Source organism: Corvus brachyrhynchos, unplaced genomic scaffold, assembly GCF_000691975.1.
Source record: "Corvus brachyrhynchos isolate BGI_N302 unplaced genomic scaffold, ASM69197v1 scaffold302, whole genome shotgun sequence".
NCBI lineage: Eukaryota > Metazoa > Chordata > Aves > Passeriformes > Corvidae > Corvus > Corvus brachyrhynchos.
In genome coordinates this window covers 5,914,982-5,936,906 of record NW_008237244.1, presented here as the reverse complement: position 1 = coordinate 5,936,906, position 21,925 = coordinate 5,914,982, and the positions used below count along the sequence as shown (strand labels likewise).

The following is a 21,925-nucleotide window of genomic DNA, read 5'->3' as shown; positions in this document are numbered from 1 at the left end:
CATATTTTAAGATACAAAAAGAAGGAGAAGGGGGGGAGGGGAGGGGAGAAGAAGGGAAGAAAAAAATGGTTTCAAGCTATCAGTTGCTTTTTGACTTGAAGCTCAGGGTGTTTGTTCATTTAACATGGGTAGGGAAACTCCTCCTGCTGTAGTATATTAACCCAAGTTTTGACCTCTAATCGATGTCTTTTGAATGTATAGGACCTTCATAATAAAGATAATGTGGAGCATATTTGTGTGAAAGCGTATCTACCACTAGCCATAAATTTGAGCCTTGCATTTTTCTCTGCAACATATCAATATTTGTGACACTAGCTAAACATATTTTATTCATTTGACAAGGATTGTTACATTATATTGAAAACTTTTGTTTCAATGTCACCACCTCCCCGTTTTGACTGATGGCGAGTTAGTTTTGTTAAAATGCACGGGGTGACAGCGTATGCTCCAGTGAACTTTCCCTCCTCTCAGCACCAGAGACAAAAACCTGCAGCTCTGCTCTGTGCTGGCAGCCATCTGGCCAGCTTTCTCTCAATGCCTGGCCCACACCACACTGCAGGCAAAATTTCAGGGCTCTAGAGTTCTGTGGAGCTATTCATGACATACCAATTTCACATTTTCTGCTTGTATGCTTGCAACAATAAATGCTAATGAGGGCTATGAATGACATTTTTAAAGACAATAAAAAGGTCTCCAAATCCCCTGCATATGGAGACACTATTTTCTAAACTTCACCTTCTGTTAGGGAGCCATTACACTCTAAAGGAAAAAAATAACCTAAGGAGAACAATGAGATGATCAAAGCATAACCAAGTCCTTAAGAATTCCAAAGAAAACAATGTTTGCAAAGCTAGCTTAATGACAGACAGATTTTATGCTGATGTACCGCACTAACACTTAAGCATTGTACCTCTCTTTTTCGATAACACTGCTACTTCTCATCGAGGGGCTCAGAACTGGGGGGGGGGAGGGGGGGGAAGTCATAGCAAATCCTCCTTTTCACTGACCACATATAAGTCTACAAGCCACAGACTTGGACTTAGCAATTACTAATCTCTAGATGAGTCCAAGAATACTCAAAATAAGCCCCAGAATAAACTGTAATTACTAATGGATTTGGAATGCTATGCTTCATAGAGATCTCTGTGCTGACAAAGTGTGGCCAAGACAAATATCAAATTATATTTTCTTTCCCCAAATCTGCCTATTGCAATGCTATTACTAAGAGAAAGAAACGAGAAAAGAGAAAAAAAAGAAAGAGAGAGAAAGAGAGAACAAGAGAGAAGGAGAGAAAGAAAGAGAAAAGAAGAGAAGGAGAGAAGAAGAGAGAGAAAGAGAGAAAGAGAGAGAGAGAAAGAGAAAAGAAAGAGAGAAAGAGAGAAAAAGAGAGAAAGAGAGAAAGAGAAAAAGAAAGAGAGAAAGAGAGAAAGAGAGAAAGAGAGAGAGAAAGAGAGAAAGAGAGAAAGAGAGAAAGAGAGAAAGAGAAAAAGAGAGAAGGAAGTTGCTTTTACTCTGGGAAATGTCTTCTATATTAAGGCCAACTTCCCCTTATTAGGAAGATTAAAAACACTTCCAGGAAAATCCACCAGGTGGAGCAAATACACAGCAATACAAAACATTTATTTATGCTCGTACTGCCATTTTCAACAAGGGGAAAATGGTTTATATGCAAATATTCTTACCTACTGACCTCTCTTCTTCACCCTTTTGTCATATATTGATCAATTTGTATTTATTTACTACATTTATAATGGTACAAAAACTTCATTCAAAGGGGCCTTCACACAAAGCTATTGTTCCTGATGAGCTCAACACAAATTTGCAAACCACAATAGTAATCAGAAATACAAGGGAAATTCAAGAATAGTATTTTATATATATATATATATAAAATTTTATATATATATATTATATATATAAAATTATCTATCTATCTATCTATATGTATATAATTTTTCCCAACAATATAAGGTTGTGCTTGTAGAACACACTGACAAGTATTCAGAAAATAAAGCTTATTCTTACATCAGGTAGCAAAATCTTTGCACTGGCCTCCACTGTAATGGGCTGGAAACACGGCTGTTCTGCATGTCTGGTTATGTTTTTATACACACAGTAGTGCCTGTAACATCACAGCAGTGCCACGGTACAGCATGTTGGTGTTTACTATTAATGCTTTATTTTAGTATGACATCTGTCAACTACTGAGTAATTTCAAGAGGGCAAGTGAATGAGGACTGTAAATAAATATTTCAGCATATCTAGGACAGCTAAGCATTATTTCCTCATTTAAATTATTTGCTTTCCAGAGCCAGGTGAGAAAGTCACCTCATCATCAAGTATTTTCAGTTTCCCTGATGAATTAGGAGGTCTAATGGAACAAAGGCATGAGGCCACATTTTTACATGAAGAGAACTAAGTCCTAACAGAACAGTGGTTCTTTTATGGATGAGTTTTCTCACAGTTATAATAGGACAACCCACTGCCAGACCCTGCAATTGCTAAAATGCCAAGCAGTATTACCAAATGAACTGATCTAATGCAGTTCAGCATCTGGAAACACAGCAGAATCAGTACATAGACTCATTCAACCCTTGATGATAGAAAAGCATTATCATTTGTAAGGGACAAAAGGAAGGTGGCTGATTTTAGTCAAATCTTTTTCTTTCCATTGTTTCCTTAGTTACACCTTCCATCACATTTTTCTCTCACTTTTCCAAACAGTGGCCTCTGTCTTCTCTCTGCCACCACATCTACTCCTAAATCCATGACTCTGGGGCCAGCCACCTTCTCACTCTGCTACACATCTCTCTTCTCCAACTCTACATGACTTGTCTCTGCTCCAGCTGCCTTGGACATTTATCCTCTCCCACCTCCACTAACCTTGACAGCTAAAAGAAGTTCCAGAATTTCAAGCTGTGAGTACTACCATAAAATATTATCCACAATTAGCACATAAATTGAATAGCAACAACCAGCACTCTAACACTGAGGGAAAAACACTGTGCCAGCTAGGTTTCCCCTACAAAACTAAGCAAGAATGGGATTCACTTGAAGTGCTATTGAAGGAGCACATCATGCTCCCTGGAGCACAATGTGTTGACCTAATCTCTGTGCTTCTAGTCTGACCCAGATGAATCCCATCATAGCTGAGGAAAATTAAAATACAAAATCTTTGTTTCTATAGGAACTGGGAGGAGCCTTGAGGAACACAGGCCTCTAAATATAACTTCACTTTATCTAAATACTCCACATGGTGCTTTGTTGTAGCCATTCAGAAGAGAAGCAGAAAAATGTAGATTATAAAGTGGAATTTCATACCAAGAACAAATTACACCACTTTACACTAGGAGAGTATCTGCAAAGAGCAGCAGCAAATGTTTGGGCACAATGCAAGGTGCCAGTTTTAATAAAGCCCAAACTATCTTGGGAACTATTACCTGTAAGAAATTTCCTTAAGATTGTCACAGCAGAGGCTGGTGGAGATGGCCAAGATAACTATTTTTTCAAACAGAATGCTGATTTAAAACCATTATCACCAAGGGATTTTTGAGTGGCAACCATGGTGTAAAGGCTATCATTTGTTATCATTTTCAAAGAGGCTCTAGACACACCATGGGTAGGTGGAAAGACAATGTGGTGGTTGTTGTCACCACACATCCATGGAGAACTTTTCATTTAATGGACTGCGGGTTGAGGTGGGCAATAGTTGGCTAGAGGTCATGGACAGCTCATTGGATTATGAACTCTGCAAAAAAAAACAAAGGCAATTAAAACACTGGAAAAGAGGGACACAACTTACATGACTTGTAAAGGTTTAACTAACAGACAGCGCTTTTATAGAGCTACATAATTTCCTTTATATGTACAAACCCTATACGACATGGGACCGACCACAATGCATAAACCATCTTTTTTTTCATCCTACAGATAAAAGCAATGCTTATTTAAATTATGGCTTCTTTACAGTATGACAGGACAGCTATTTAAAACTACATGTCTAAGTAATCCACTTTTACTTAAAGGCACCTTTACACCAGAGTAACCTAGGCAGTCTGTACTGAAGAAAGCAACCTGATTCTAAAGGTGAAGGATTATTGTACATATTTAAGAGTTCATTAGATCACAATTATCATCTGATAACGCTGTAACAGCTCTTTCGTTGCACCATCCCCTGAAAATCCTTTTCAGATGGGGGATTAGTAGCACAATGGATGACAATGACTTTTGGTCTGCCTGCTCTGTAGCTGACTCCTGTGACTGCATACATGCACTGAAGGCTACCTCTCTTACTCGAGGGTCCCCAGAATCCTCACCTGGCAATGTCTGCATGCAAGAAAAAAAGTATGCCCTTAAATCTGTATTACAAATTCCCAATGAAATAGTAGCAGGGAAAATCTAAGTTATTGCTCAAAAGATTTCAATCTCACCAATGAAGTACCCAAAATCCCTAGCACATGAATATGTTTGCTGAGCCTGTGGGCATAACTCTACAGACTGGACCAAAAGCCTTCAGCATGAAAGGAAATGAAACCTTAGTTAATTTTCAGCTCTCCTTCTCTACTCCTGCAACCACAAATATCTTTCTTGGACCAGCTTCTGCCCACAACAATAAAAGGCAATAGTCACATGCTACACACTCAGTTTTGCTGGAAGACCTTTTTAATTATGTTCCCTCCCTTTACTACTTGTAGCCAGCAATCTTAAGTTCTACCAGTACAACTATTAACACCACTATGTTATAAACTCGAGTATTGAAATTGTACAAATAACTGTAATGTTCTTCACTTACCATTTAAACAAGAAGTCATACTTTAATTCTTCACACATAGACATAAAAAAACCAAAGCAAAACAAAACCAAAAACAAACTAACAAAACAAAACCAGACAAAAACAACCAAAACAACCTATCCAAGGCCTTTGCCTATGTAAACATACAGTATCTTTCAGCTGCAAGCATGAGCTTTACATCCCAATGAACACTTCCCATCTAGGAACCCAAACCTGAACTCTGCCTGTGACCTCAACGAACAGCAGCTACGAGGAGCAAGGACTAAAACTGACCCTTATCCCAACACTTTAAAATTGAACACCAAACTGGACACCTAAGAAAATCACATGAATAATAAGAATGGAAGCATTGATAGCTGCCACTACTGTTTTAATGTGCCAGAAACAAACACTAGCTTGGTTTGAATCCAGGGGAGAAAGAAAAATAATGCTGCCAAGCACACTTAAAATGACAAACTTAATATGCCAAGCATGATGATTATATAAATGATAACTATGAAAAATATACCACTTTCTAAAGTTTAACTGCTGCATAAAACAAAATCCACCTCAAATAATTTTCTCCTCAGAAGATTTGATTTCTGAAAATAAGAGGTCAAGCAAGAGAAAAAAGAATCAAAATAACAGAAAAAAGGCGCGAATTCAAAAGCAAAAGGGTTAATGTTTTGTTTCAGTCAGTGTTACACCAATGCCAGAATTACGAAGGAAAGACTAAAAAGAGCCAATTTTTTTCTTTATTATTATTATTCTTTAGAAGAAAAAAATCATGCCTATCTGTCACAGGGTTGTCCGGGCTGGAAGAACCGGCAGGAACCTCAAATTCCTGACCAAACCCTCTTCTACACAATGCCTCCTGAATGGAAGGAACCGAGGCCCGGCAGAGATAGCCCCCTGTCAGGAACCAGCCCTGACGTTTGCGGACAGACGGGGCTGGCCTCGCAGGATGTCAGAGCAGCAAACTGCTGTTCGAGATACTGGGTTTTCACACACTCCCAGCCTGGATGTTTTGCTCTTCAGGTAATTAAACAAGGAAACGGGGCTGATGTGTACGAGTCTGACCCCTGTGCCGCGGCTCCGCGGTTCTGCACATCAACTTCCGCACCAGCCGCCCCAAGCATCAGCAGAGCCTTCTACTGCTGCTCTTGCCTCTCCCGACGCCAGGCTCTAAAACAAATCCTTCTGGAAATATCTGCTGCTATTCCCTCCCACCCCCAGTTTATGAAGGGCTAAATTATCTGCTCTGTTCAAAACACCTTGCTGCTTTCTCATAAAAAGAAGGAAAAAATGAAAGAAATGGGTGCTTGGGTGTAGCTGTTCTTCAGCCAGCCATTCAGAATATTAAATTTATTGGGGGGAGGGGATGAACAGACAGAAAGAGGAGGCAAGGGATTCCCAAATTAATGTCTAGTTTAAGGTCATTACTCAAAATCAAAAAGATCCTGAAACATATTGCCAATTTGTCCAGCCAACAGACAGACATTCACTTATTTAGAAATAAAATTGTTCTGATTTAAGCATTATTGAAGAGTCTTTGTCTTACAAGAGGACACAAATCATAGACCTAGGCATTAGAAAAATAGACCAGTGTTTTCTCTCTCTTTTTCCCCAAATTTCAGAAATCAGAAAGGGCAGGTGTTACTACCTATACTTGGTAGAAAACCCTACACAGGACTGCTCTGTGACTGACCTAGTTTCTACACTCTTTAAAGGCTATTTAAACAAAAATTATTTTTAAAAAAGGTAACACATTCCTACTTCTTTCTGAAAAAATCCACAGAATAGAATATTGGCTGAAAAGAGAAGAGCCCAGAAGAAAAAGGAGTACAAAAGCATGACTGCTTGTCTGTGTTCAACACAAAGAACATTAAATGAAAACAACTGGCACACTGCCAAATTCCTATACAGGCAAAGAGATTCAAATAAATTGATTTCACGCATCACACTGACCTGGGATCAGTGAGCAGTGGTACAATACACTTGCTGCTCCATGTGGGGCAAAGCCCATTAATGTTATCAGAGACACATTACATTCAGGGGGAGTGGAGGGGGGGGGCACAGAGAAGGAACCCAAACTCTGCAAATTCAGGGAAAAAGAAACCACTTTGGAAAAGGAACTTGGAGTGTTTGGTTTCAGTTTACTAATAAATATATCATATTGTAAGAGCTTATCCTCTGCTCACCTCAAATGTTTCAAAGATCACATTTTCAAATTAAAATAAATACTAATGTCACACACACACACTCCCCTTACATTCTACTTTTAACAGTTTTTCTCAAACTGACTTATTCTCTGTAAATTTCCTCCCTTCCCCATCCGCTAGCATTTTATATAGATTATGAGTTATTTTCTTTGAACTTCAAAAGCTGGATTGCTGCCCAGGATACTCTTACTGGCTCAGAAAGCAAGCTGGAGAAATCGGCCACTACTCTCAACTGGCCCAAATCAACCTGACCTAGAGAGAAAAATGCCTTATTTTCAAGGTAGCAGCGAGCAGGGCACCAGTTCCCTTTGTAGAGTCACCCATACATGCTCCCACATACCAGGGAGCTGTCTCCAAACCAGTATTTTGAATTTCACTTTCTTACAACATGTGAAGTAACCCATGTTTGCCATGGAGTCTCTCCTTGTCATCCCAGCTTTGTTTTTCACTAAGCTCTCTCACACTCCAATCAAGAGGAATGCCAGCAAGCCACAGGTGTGTGCCACATGAACAGATGAAATTCTGACTGGAAGGACAATTCACTGTCTATAATACACTTGTACTCCTTTGCATCTATGGTATGTTAGAAGGGGACTTTATTATTTTCACTCTACTCCTTAGGATACATGGGAAGCTAACAATTGTTTTGAAGATAAAAAAGAAAACCAAGAGAAGATGACTTTGCAATAGCAAAATAAAGATGAGGATGCTTGAAAGGGGTCACATCAGCAGAGGTAGTCATTGCTACAAGAGGCCATTGCTTCAAGGGGGCAAGAGACTCAAAACACCTTTTTTTTGCATTTTATTCCATTTAGGTTTCAAATAGCAAGCCAAATCTTCTTAGCCACAGCAAAGTCCAGATTAAGTTAAGCTCAAACAGCATTGGTTTCATCTCTAATTACTCACTGAAATTTAAAAATAAAAAAAAATTGAATATTTGGAGCTTTTTGGCCATTTAAGACTAAAATTTTGGAGCATGTGACAAACAAATACATCCAGATGCAGGTATCTTACCCAGTCACCTCAATTCAAGTAAATGCCAAAATGGGAATGGCCAAAGATCTAAGAACTGTTAACCAGCACTGATCTCTAAGAGCTACAGAGCAGTTTTGAATTCTTCATTACCAAGGTGAAAACTATACAATATCATTAACTCTGTAAGATGTGTCATAGAGAGATGGGCTTATTTAGGTATAAGGTTACAGATGATGGTACTGCACAGGGAATAGAATCACACAGTATACAGCAACTTCACCACGACAGGGGTGTGTCTGCACCCAGGTGATACAGAGAGCATGACCTGCGCACAGTTAACAACAGCGATAACGTGCTGTTCCCTTCCTTTTGTGAATACTTCAGCAGATTCCTCAGACTTTATAGAGATGAAATGAATTTTAGTTGTATTCATTCCCTTGCTTTAAATGAATGTTATTAGAAAATAAGCCTTTCCCCCAAGTTGTAGGAAATTTCCATTATCTTGCAATGCTCTGACAGCAATAAACCACAATAAACTTCCTATTAGTATGCCAGCACTGCATGCTTCAGGCATGACATCTTTACTTTTACATTCATTTATTTTTTAAATCCTTTATGAAGATCCATATGGCAAAAGAAACAAACCAACAACCACCTGTACAGGGTACATTTACACTTTGAAAAATAACACTGTAGATAAAAGGAGAAATTAGTCAGAAGCTATACACTGCTGAATTAGCAAAATACAAACACAAGAAGAAACCCTGCTAAGAATATTCATTCCCTTCCAATGCTGCCCGAGTACACGAAGGTCCCACAAAAGCATTTACTTGTTTTAAAATGAGCTAGGAACTCAAGTTAGAATGCAAATTCATTTTTATTAGGATTTAATTTTCAAGAGTATGTTCACACTGGTACACAAAACCTCAGGCCTGGCCCTTGCCATAAGGCGATGTGCCAAGGCTCCCACTGGCACTCTCAGCTGTTCTCCATCTCTCCACACCCCACAGGCAGAGCAGCATGGACCATGGTGTCTCAGGTGGGAAAACAAGTAATATGATCAAGGCTGAGCTACCTTTAAAACTATCCAGGGCAAAGCCAAGAGTACTCAGACACTATTCATCTTATTTTGGTACCATACTCTATCAAAGTTATGTCAGGCGACATGGTCCAACACTGAAAAAGAAAGTTATCCAAGTGTTGGAAAGCATTTAAAATCAGTTTAGCAGTTTCTTGCCATCCAGACACACACCATTTTAGAATAAAAAATGTAGTTACAGTAAAGACAGGAATGACTGTCATAGGTTATCTAGAAATTTTGTCCTGCAATAGCAGATTTACTTTTCTAGTACAGTAAAAATCTTTGCACACAAGCAGCAGAAATATCTATTCTTATTATTATCTCAATCAAATTTACCACGGATTCACAATGCAATGAGTTTATCAGAGGGTTCCACTGAATTACAACCAACCATTTTGCCAATGTGATTACAACTGTCTCTTAACCTGGTTGCAAATACTATTCCAATTCACAGTTCAGAAAACTGAACTTCATAATTTCCACAACCCAGCAAAGGAATATTTACACGACACATAAAGAGCAATTACGTCATTAAAAACACAAAAAGAACCCCAAAGTTAAAAATTTCACATATATGTATTTAGAATTTTTTAAAAGTCGTGGGTGATGGATTTTATTAGCATTGCAGTACTCTTTCTTATTGGTATTAAATGAAGACAGCACCTTCATTGATTTAGGCAGACTCTTTGGAGGCTAAAGGGAAAGATTTTTTTTTTTAATTACAGTTCACAAGGCAAGGTGAAGTCATTATATACACAAGAATAACTTCTAAAAGGTATTCACGTTATAAAATCAAATATTTTTCTGTTCCTTACCTTGACAAAATTCAAAGTTCCCTTTTTTCCGGCAGTCACCTATCACTAAACTCAGTGCTCTCCAAGTGTTTCTTTTGACAGATATCATTCTCCACCAATCGCTCTGCTAATTTCCTCTTTCCTTTTCTGACTGGGACAGATATTATGTTCACCAGCCCAGAGATCAATCTTTTCTATTGACAACAACAAATGAAAAAAAAAAGAAAAGAAAAAAAAAAAAAAAAGCATATATCACAGCCAGTTTGAAGCACCACACCCCTTCATTTGCATGATAATAGTTGTCTTTTAAATTAAAAGGGAAGACAAGAAACATTATTCTAAACCAAGTAACCACATTTTCTTAGCTAATATAAGGTAGTACTTTAAAACTGTATTAATTTAATTCTTCAACAAAAGTTGTTTCATAACTTGCTCAGTTAAAACAGCTGACATATAGAAGGCAACAAATTAAGGGCAGCCTATATTCTACCTATTAGTAATTCTGTAAAAATGCTTAGGTTTAAATACATTCATATAATATAAAATATTACATACTTTACCTGGTTCAACAGAAGCTCTTGAGAATCATTTATTAAATCAAAATGTTTACTAAAAATAGAGATCTTCCAATTTACACATTGCTATACTAATTTGGATTTGTAAGTCATAACAGCAAACACATTTAAACAAAGAAAGGCAGATCAAAAAGCTACTGATATATTTACAAATTATCTTCCCACTTTTCAAAAGGCAATTTCCCTCCCACTCCAACACCTACAAAACCTGTTTATTTGGGTTACACAAATACTCTGCCATTTGTATAAGGCTGCATTACAGTGTTGTCAGTTTTTCCAAGGCATTAATATGCTTTTCAGGGGTTCATAATTATGTCAAGACAGAAAGTTTTTTTCAGAGCCAAGCACACACAGTTATGTACATGCTTCAATCTGCAACCACTACTCAAGTATTTCGAGACATAAAGTTAAGCATGCACAAGGATCCGGCCGCAGCTCATGCATCTAACCCAGAATCCACCCCCAACCCTCCCCTGGAGTAGGATCTTTCTGCAAAAAAATGCATCGCCCAAGGGCATTTGCAAAAGATCACATTTGTGTTTGTGCTAGAAATTGCAGTCTTTCCCACAAACAAGCACCCTTCTCAAATCAAAACAAACCTTCCCAAGTTAAGGTTACAGAACAAAGGAGTTCACCAAAGTCCTTTCTTTATTTCCAGTGTTCGTGGTCGGACATTTCCCCACAGTCCTGAGAGAAGCCAAAATTCCACTGATTTCAGTGAAAACAAGTGGTAAGGACTGCAGGACTCTACCCAGAATTTGGCAACTGTAGAGCTCTCAAAGTGACACAATTGCCTCTGGCATTTGGAAAATAATCTCCAAAATGTGGTTAGGACTCCACAACTTGGGTACAATAACTACTTTTACAAAATTATTTTTATTTTGTATGCAATTCTCTAGTTGTCATAATATTCTTACATAGGCAATAAATTTACTTTTCAGTTGTGCCCTAGCATGAATTGTGTACTTTTCAATTGCCCAGACTTTTGTGTAACACTTTAAATTTCCATAAATGCATACAGCATTCTCTGAATTGTTGTTATTGTTTGATCTGATTTTTATGGTCATAAACCCATGCCCGTACCAAAACTGAAAAATCCTCCACTGACCAAATGGCCCTATTAATTTCACTGAGATCATTTAAACATTTGTACCAAGTGATGATAGCACAATCTGGTTTAAATACTGTCTTATAGTGGAATATTAAATTAACATCGTATCTTGGATTCAGAGTTACACAGCAGACATCTGTAAAGATGTATTCATGTTTTGCTAACCTTTTCTAATTTGGCCACTAGAAGCAATTATGGTCAAATATGTTAAACTATGTAACATAAAAATTCAATATTTTTGTCTGCAGAATAGCATACTCCTTTTTCATGACTGGTAAAAGATTTTAAGCATCTTACTGTAAAAAAGTTCTTATTAAAAAAAAAAAAAACTGTCATCCACTTTACAATGAAGACATCACTTCAATTTGCTACTCTTCCTTTGTTTCAGGCCCATGTTCATTTTTTCTATATGCCACATTTTTCCAAAGTGATGGATGCATTTTGCTATACCCATTCTACACTAATCTCCTTCTTTAAATGTATTTTTGCTTCCTGAATTGTAAACTGCTGCTGTTGTTCAAATACATGAAAAACTGTCTATGTCTGAACTTCACTGAAAGCAGAATGCCTCAAACAATTTGTAGTCTTACATGAGTGTTATAAAAAAGGATCAACATGTTGTATTACCATGGAAATTTTGAAAAACATACTTTCCCAAACAAATATTACTTTTTCTCAATGGTATGAAGTAATGAAAACCACATGTGTAAATCTGCGATCTGTGCAGTAGTTCAAGCTGCAGCTAATAGAAAATACAGAGAGTGAACTCTGCCATATAAAGGATTCTTGTTACAGAAATATAATGTGAAAACCAGATGCAGACAGAAAACCTTAATCACAGATGGGAATGTAATCACTGGCATACAGATTACTTTTTTGATCAATCTCAACCATATGAGAAATGTATTTATTTTCTAAGGAATGCAATAACTCTAGAGAGTCTTCTATTTGAATTCAGTTAACCTCATATTCACGGTGCTTTTATCTTGTATGTGTAGAGAAGGGGGATATAACCCGAGCCAAGATTTTTAGAAGAGCCGTTGGCCCTGGCAAATCATTCTTGTATCAGCTTATCTTTCAAGGAATTAATAGGATGTAAAGACTACAAATATCAGGATCAGCCTCAAATGAAATCAACCATTATTGTACTTCCTAGTTACTGCCAGAAATCCCTTCATCACCTAAGCACTTCCCCAGTTAAATTTTCCCTTTAATATGTGGTTCTTCAGAAATACAATGCTTAGAGCAAGCACATTGTCACACTCAAGTTCCGAGAATCACAACTGGAGTCCTACAGCAAAGAATCTCCCTTTATAAAAGCTGGAGAGTCATCAGTTCAAAACCAAGTTTACCTGGGGCTTCCTTCTAACTGCTGAAAGTCCCTGTGAATGCCCTCCACCCACACAGCTCCCGGGGGTTAGCCGGAAACAAAGGACCACTGCGCAGGGCAGCTATCCAGCTACATCAAGTGTCTAAACCGCCAACTGTATTCTACCGACTATTCAGATCAAGGCAGGACCAAGATAACTCCTGACAGTTTTCACTGGTGGTGACATTTAGGCTACTACAGTAGTAGTAAATGCATCATGTAAAATATGGACTGATACCTCAAACTGCAACATGTATTTAAAAAAAACCCATAACCAAAACCAAAAACCCCAACTTGTGCTAGGAAATAAAACTTAAAGAAAAAGCATTCAGAGATGAGAGGCCTCCAGGGTCTTGGACACCAACAGTGGCAGTTTTACTTCCTGGCAGTCCCCAATCCCTGCTGTGCCCACCTCCTCGATGTACCCAGTCTACCCAAGAATACACACCACTGCCTGACTGTCACAGTTCACAACTGCACTTATTAATATAACCTACAGTTGGTATAAATTCATTTTAATAGTATAATTAAGTAACACAAATCACAATGGTTTGGTAGCTGTTACACCGGGGCAGAGACGGGATGACAGAAACCCTTTGACAGGCACAGGGTAGGCAGGTTCTCCCTCTCTCTTATAGCCTCTAAGTCCATTCACCATCATTTCATTTTAGGTGTCTGCAGCAAGAGGACACAGTCACTTCAGTACTCTGCCACAGGGCTCCCAACAACAGCACATCACAGGTGTCCATCAGACTAACTCTGCTGAAGTTCCTGTAAAGATGCTTTCTTGATTGAATGGCTGTAATGCTACGTGAATTTTGAAGTCTGCTACTTGTTTTTTTGCTCCCATGTTAACAACTACCAAACCATTTGATGAAAATACTTCGATTCCACCACTGCAACAAAACAGATTTTAAAGCATCTCGTCTCTTCTGAGACTTAACTTAAAATTTCTGAGACTGCAGCACTAACAGATATGGCAGAAGTCAACATTTAACGCTAAAGTAATATGGGCTGGATATGCTTGTCTTATTTTTAAACAAGCATGCCTAGATTAATAATAAACTTTGGCCAGATACATATTTTCATTTGCATGTTCTTCATATAGCATCATCATTATGTGTGTGTGTAAAGTGCTAAAAATGGAGTGAAACCTTCCAGCTGAAAACAGTTCCACGTGACAAAACAGAGAGGGATCCTGAAAACTCCTGCTTTGTGTCATGTGCGAGTGTGTGTGCCTGTGTCTTTTTTTTTTTTTTCCCTCTCATCTAATTTCATCTGCGAGAGACTGTCCCTAGAGGACAAGACAAGAGAGAACCAATTATATCCAGCGGTTGGTTTCTCCAAAATGAAGGCATCTGTTCCATGCCAACGACTTCCACATGGAAGAAAAACAGAACTTTGAAGGCATCTGCGTTCATGGTTGACAGTTGCAGATCTTAGGGTCTACTGTAATTGCCCAGCTGCAAACATGATTTGGTTGCTGCTGTTGTCAGCTGATCTCCTTGCACTGAAAAGAAGGGAGTTTAAATAGCAAATAGCTGGATAAAAATCAGATATTCTTCCACAATACTGACACCTTTTCCCTTCTGAAGGAGATATTTTCCTGGTACAATGGGTTTGATGGAAGTAAATTGCAAAGTGGTTCTTGAACTAACATTTTACAAAATACTCTGCTTAAAAATGCTATTCTTTAAATAATGTACCCATCCAAGCACAATGTGTTCATTATTTGCTAGTATTTCAGGCTGGTATTTTGTAAGAGTGATTCAGAAACCAGTATGATTCAGCAGCCACATAATCCTGCAGCCCACCTTATTTAGCCAAGTAGTCTCAGTAATATCCAGAGTACACCTGAGCAGAAGCTTAGAGTTTTCACCCCAAATGCATATGGCAGATAAATAACTAGTATATTTATTACTCAACTCACATCATTTCCAGCATGAGTGAATACTTTCCAAAAGATACTTCATAGAAACATTACTGGTAATTACAGCACTGGGTGCCACATTTGCAGTCAGACACTCCGCAAAGCTGTGCACCTTCACTGCTAAAAAAATCAAGCAAGCTGTTAAGAAGAATCTCATATAAAGTAGCAAGACCCGAACTGATTTTTCCAAAGCACAGGACTGAGTGGCATTTAGAGATCCAAGACTATTGTTGGTGCAGTTGCAACAAAGACAATAAAAACTGGCCTAAGCAGAAAATGCACTGACATTCTCAATCCTCGACTCACCAGATAAAAGCAGATCATAGTTTCCAGAAATATGTCATGCACCTCTTGAGTTTTTGTAGTTTTCTTACCTAGGACTTTTATGAGTATCTTGAAAGAAGGAAAACAGTATATGATAGGGAAATACTTTTTTCTTTTTTTTTTAACTGAATTCTTTGTTATTCTGCTGGATTCCAGCTGCAATCCCAAACATACTCTGCAACAACAGCATTCAGCCCTCACAGCCAGGTAGCCACTCAGCTTACAAGGGACAGCAAGGATTCCCAGACAGTTTCCCTTGCTTGTCACATACCTCAAATTATTATGAATGCTTGAAGTAGTGAACCTGGGGGGACACAGTAGAGCTGACACTTCCTGACCACTTCTGAATTCCCTCCAGGAAGGACAAGAGTTGGGAGTGAGGACAATTAACACAGCCACCTGTTTCCTGTGACCTCCTAAGGGGCAGAAATGGCCACTGATGACTTGCTCTGGCAATGCCACTGAGGTCCTGCCCACCCTTCTCTCCCCAGAGGAGCCATGGAATAATAAAAACAATAGTGGCCAATAATAGCTCTGTAAGAGATAGTGAAATTTAGGCTTGGACTTAAAAACAAATGAACAAACAAACAAAAAAGAAAATTAACATCAGAAGCTCCCCATGTGAAGAGGATGGGATCAATAAATCTCAGAATGTGGAAGGAAAATTATACATTGATCCCCCCCTTCCAACTACTGTAGCTGTTATTTACTGTAGTTGGGCATTTCTGTGGAAAAAGTCTGGAGCAGGCAGCTGGCTTAAACACAATTTAAAACAGCTCTTGGGATACACAAGTTGAGAATCCTGGCCCAATGGACTCAATAGGAATCTCTGCAAGTATTATTATGGAAGGAACAGGCTTTTTGTCTCCTTTATACAGAAGTCTTATCAGGTAAGCCTGTGATTTACAATTCAAAAAGAATGCCTTGCTTTGCACTGGGACCTGAGCTAGCCCGTTTCATTAGGGAGAGATCTAGATCTAAGTCTCAGAATTGATACAAGTATTGTCAAGATCACAGATGTGAGATGGGAGCACAGAAAGCCTGAAGGTCCAGATCCTCAGACTGGCATTTAAACTAAAGAAACACTATCTTCACTGAGAACTGGGCATGGGAGTACCATGGAAAATCTGAGCTCCAATACTTTAATTCAATGTTTACAAGCTCTGCAGATTCATGGAGTTCCATTAATTTACCATGGTGCACATGAAATGTGTACAACATTCAGAAACAACGCTGGGCTGTTCAGTTCAGTAGGATGGTTTCCTTGTCCACCTGTAGCACACTTTAATACAGGTTGCAGCCTGCTTTTCCAGCATTAAGTGGTTTGCCATCAAGCTTTAAAATAATAAATAGCAGAGTCATGAAACAGGTTTTGCTTAATGGTTCCTAGAACTCAGTGACTTCACTCCCTAAAACACTTTCTGTAACATTACCCTTAAATACTTTTAGCAATGTCACCATTAAAATAAAATAAAAAACCATCCTGGCCACCACCCACAGGTGCCATTATTCCCACATTTGTTGGCAGCTTTTTCTGGCACTGCTACGCTTTAATGGCTCTGGCAACGAACCCCACCTGGATGTCACCAGAAGTGCTCCTTTGGAGCACTCTTCCCAAATATCCTTTGCAGCATTCTTTGTTGCACCCTAACCATCCCATTTTCTAGCAAAAGCCTCACTCTCTCACTGTCAGCCTTGGGGAGTTTTCTCCCTGAACTTGTTTAATGCATGTGTGATTCAATGTTAGGATGAATTTTCCAAGAGGATTTCAGAAAAATATCTTTGCTGCTCAGGTTGGGTGTTCACTCACATCCCAGCTTTAAAATTCCTCTTATTACATCCCAGTAGCACAACGTGACCAAATCAATGGGACAGCAAAGCACAGGTACAAAACCCTATATAATCTGATGCTTCATCAGAGACTTTGTTAAACCTTGTGACTCCCAGAAAGCACATACAGCTTTACTCAACATGCCACACAACCAGTCATGGCAACACACAGAACCAGCATTCTGATACTGCCATTACAAAAATAAAAGAAGCAAAAACCAGAAAATGTATTCTAAAAAATATGCAAATGTGGGAAAAAAAGGGGTGATTTTTTGGGGGCTGAATTTTGGGTTTGGTTTTTTTTCCCCAAGCTATTTAAAATGATACCTGGGCCACAACCAAAAGGGGTACCTGTGTGGTCACCGTCAGAAATCAAAAAATGTAGACAGCAGATCTCCAAATAAAAGGCACCACAAAAGTGAAAAGCCAGTGGTAATGCCTACTACTTATGCAAATTGCATATAAACATCCAACATGGCAGACGTACATAAGCCTCCTAGAGCTCCAAAAGTAACTACAGTCTGGTACAATTTGTAATGGTTGTACAACCATCGCCTCAGATGCTTGTCTGAATTCCTGGGCTTTACTCTCTGTAGCAGCTTGGCTCTCCATAAACGATACCTATTTTATTACACGCCGCTGCCTCCCACCATGTGCATACAAATTCCACTCCACTAGGTGGAGTCTTCTGTCTTTCCAGACTGCAACCTAATTTCCAAAAGAACCTGTTAATCTACCCCCCGTGAACTTTGCACATTTACTTTACTATAAGCGCCAGAGTATACCTGTCTTGATAGACATAAAAGTGGAACTGAATCAAAAGCCTTCTGAAATGATTAAAGAAATTATGAACTATCCCATGAGGATCCCAAATCAGCATGTTACGATACAGGATCATTCAGGAATATTGTTGCTGTACAGTTCTGTACAACACAACTGTACATTCATGAACACTACATTCAATCAATAATACTGAGTATAAAAACATATCCCCTAAATAAATCACCATATCACACATGCCCAAAAACGACATATAAACAAACCCAAGTTTCAGAAATTCTACTAAATTCTTTTTACGTATCCTGAAATACTTTTGAGTATCTAGGATGCCCTCCCTTTCCAAGCATCCCAAAATGTGTTACAGAAAATGAGAGGGAACATTAAAGTACCTCTTTCCATATTCCCATTTCCGTTCACAACCGTTGCGTTAAATATGGCAACTATTCAACAGGAACAGCAAAACTGCATGGAGCACTTCTGGCAAAGATTAAGAAAACAGAGCATTCCCATGAATGTGTTCAGAACATTTAGATAAGAAAATCTGGATACCCTGCATCCAGCTATAATTTTTACTTTGGGCCTGGACTCCACCCCAACCCCTGTGCAAAGTACCAGAAAATCCCACAACCAGGGTAAAAAGCTCCTTGGTTTAAAAACTCTTCAGGTAGGCAGTATCTGCTCTCACATGCTGCGCCAGAGCATTTGCTCGGCAGTATCTGCGTGCAGAAAGCCCCACGTAGGCACCAAGCATGAACGTGAGGTTCCCCAAGGCTCTCACATCCCCAGGTCAGCCGAGGTAGGGCCTCCTCAGCGCCACTCCTGCTGTTGGCAGATATCACGAGCTATTTAAGGCTACGGACATTTTGCCCCAATCGGCCATGTTTTCTGTAATATTTACTTCTCGTACATATGTCTATAACTATGTATACATCCCACAGAAGGTGAGGTTTAACAGGGTTAGCTTTGTTGGGGAAAAGAAGGTTTGGAGGAAAGGAAACAACTTTCATGTTGAGAAGATTTGAATCTAGTGACTGTCACGGGATGTAAACACTCTTCTGGGGAGGGAGGCTTTTTGTTATGTTTCAGGAGAGCACAGAGTTTTGGATAAAATCTGTATAAATAATTATCCCTCTGTCATTCAACATAAATTTATGCACATGTGTGCACACAGTTATGCTGGGGAATACAAGCAATAAAGTAGACATGCTTCTAGACAACCTACCACAAGCACGGATCTCACACAGAATCTATATTTAAATTTCAGTTTATTGAATTTTAATTATTTCTGATCTGCAGATCACTTTGAGGAAAATCTCCCAAGGTCAAAAGCTTACAAATCCAATTGCAAAACCAAACAGAAGCATCAGCAAGGCCCTTTCCCATGCAGACACTTACCAAAAAAATTAGTTCCTGAGTACCAGAGTAGATTAGAATTCAACAGCTAAAACCCATTCTATCTAATACTACAACCAGATAATTCTCTATGTTGAAATAAAGCAATAAAAGCTCTCATTCTATTCTGCACGTTTACTCATGTTCTGTACACGGGACTCCATAGATGTAACAGTGAATTATCCCTGCTTCATTTAGATCCTTATAACAAACACATATCCTTTCTCTTAGGTTGTTGTTGGAGTTTTTTTTGGTTTTTTTTTTAAATTAAAAATCAACAATGTTATGTTCTTCCGAGATGCTTGTGATAGAAAATGTATGCTCTACCAATACTATGCTTTCCAAGTCATAGAATTCACTTGGATTAGCAGCTCCACAACTGTGAATATTTTTGTATATATGCATTCAAATACGATTCAGTCATTTCATTTACCATGGAAAAAGTTACTCCAAAATCCCCTTTAAATAAAATGTCCTTGATGAGCCTAAACTTAAGATTTGCAGGTATATCAGGAATGAAACAAGCCAAAGAATGTTCTGTCATACTCTGAACATCCTTTACATTGCTCAAGGTCCTCAGTAGTAAGTAAAGCTGTATTGCTGCAATGGGGAAATGGCCACATGTCATTTTAAGATACAATCATAGTTTATTAATAAAATTATTTCAAAAGTAGGAGTTAAATCCTTTTACCAACACAGTGACATTCAGCTATCCAGTGTCATTTTTCCAGTTCAAATAGATATGCTCCTAATTGCATAATGCCATTTTATCTGCTGAAGATAAAAGTGCCGATAAACAAAAATGCACATTAGGCAGGAGATTTTTCAGAATAGATTTTTTTTTTTCAAATAACCCACTTGCATTAACAAAAGATTGCAATGGCTTCCAAATTATAGGGTGTTATTTTTAGTGGAAGTAGTTCAATATTCATATTGGAGCAGATGTAGCAGTTTAACAAAACAGCTCTTCAAATCCTGCACAAATTGAAAACAGGAAAACTGATTGCATTTTCTCTTATCACTTTCCTTTTCTGCATTGACACTTTTGGCCTTCTGAAAATTTACACATGGCTTTCATCTCAACAGCACCTGCTGATCAAACAGAAACCTAACATTTTCAGGAAAATGGTATAAAGGACTAGTTTTCTTTTTACCATCTTAAAGGGCATCGGCAGTCCACTTGATGGCAACAATTGCTGAGTAGATGGCACACAAAATACATTTTATATTTTCATTCCACTTACTTTTAAAAATTAGTTAAACTGCAGTGGCTCTTCTGTATTTGCTCTTTGTCTGCTTTAAATTAATTTCAATCTCTATCTCTGCATTACCCTGATGGGTTTCATTCTACAGTCAGCCAGATTTTAAAAAAATTTGAAAGCCTTTGAAATAATAAACACATTGCATATTCTCCAAACAGGGGTCTTCTTTATATATGCATTTATATGCGATCATATAAACTGATATATACAATTATGCATTCACATGCACATATTGCACAGACATTTCTTTTTATGGTGCTTATACCAAGGAAAAAATGTGTGTGTATATAGATATATAGATATATATGTATGTATGTATGTATGTATCATTCTGCTATAGTCTCACTGCATTGAATTCCCTGAGCATTGTCGTTAGAACATGTTGAGGGGAAAGAAATTCAAAGGGCATTTATTTATTTTTAAGTTGTTCTTTGTTTCCCTTGCCGTCTTCAGACTGGGAGAAGGTCTAGCAGATGCTCTGGAACTTGAGCATCAAGACAGGGTTGAGATGCTGCCATTGGTGAACATGGCAAATATGCAAACAGCACAACCAGAAATCCTTGGGCTCCTGCAAAAGTTAAAGGTATCAAATCATGTATATAAAAAATGAAACATAAGTACCTTGTTATCCTGTCTGCTTCTGAGCCTGTAAACTCTGAAGCACAGCAGCAGGTAACAAGGACCATCTTCCTTTGTACATAATTCTAGGTGCAATTAAAGATACTCCTGAAACCTGCTATGTGTCAGCTTCTTAACTGATAGAGCCCTCACCCCCCTGAAGTACTTTGCTGCCATCCATTACCATTCTGCTTCAGTGATAAGGTAACCTGAAGGCAGAGATGACATACAGTAATATATGTGCCACTCCAGACAGTTGGTTCATGAATTTCAGTGTTTCATCATGCTCACTGAGGCAATCGCAAACCTGAAATGTCAATATGTTCAGTCAATGGAAGTAAAATAATGGGGCTCTATTGTCTTACCCTATCGATCTGCTGCTGTCAACAAGAATACATGCCCCCCTGGCTTTAAACAAATTTTAATTAGGCTTTTAGTTACCAGATCATATCTATATATCTATCTGTGCAAACACTTGACAAAGTGAAACGGCAGTATAAATATTTCAAACTTTTAAATATAAAGGTAATTGTTTAATGTTGCCTTAAGATATTACCACTGATAGAGCCGTTTGCTAAAGCAGCGTGCACACACACACTGAGCATGCAAGTCATCTTAATCTGGGAGAGAACTTAAAAAGCACCACCCAAAGTCCATCCGAAACAACAGAAAAGGAAGAGCAAAGAGGCTACTTTTCCTAAAGCCCGGTGTCATCCTCTGCGGGGATTCTGGAAGTTAGGAGCCTTCATTAAAACGACCCCAGGAGTGAGCAGTGGGTGTCTAGGCGTGACAGGCCGGGGCTGTCACAGCCCCTCGGCCCCGCTGCCACCCCAGGCCGGGGCTCCTCCACCCCGTCCCGCTACACACCCAGACACGGCCCTCTCCGCTCCC

The 21,925-nt window shown here is 38.6% G+C and overlaps 1 protein-coding gene across 6 annotated transcripts in view; it reads right to left on the bottom strand.

The window, feature by feature from the left end:
• The window catches only part of RUNX1T1 (RUNX1 translocation partner 1), a 114,616-nt gene that overhangs the window by 84,944 nt on the left and 7,747 nt on the right, over positions 1–21,925 (bottom strand). For 2 of the 6 annotated variants that reach the window (XM_017730405.1, XM_017730406.1), the window contains exon 2: positions 9,865–10,037. The exons of 2 other annotated variants lie outside the window; for them this stretch is intronic. In XM_017730405.1, coding sequence (XP_017585894.1) covers positions 9,865–9,952 — 88 coding nt within the window. In that variant the 5' untranslated portion in view covers positions 9,953–10,037. Of the gene's footprint in view, positions 1–9,864; positions 10,038–21,925 lie in introns of those variants that run through there. 2 more of the 6 variants (XM_017730407.1, XM_017730411.1) reach the window with 1 other exon arrangement.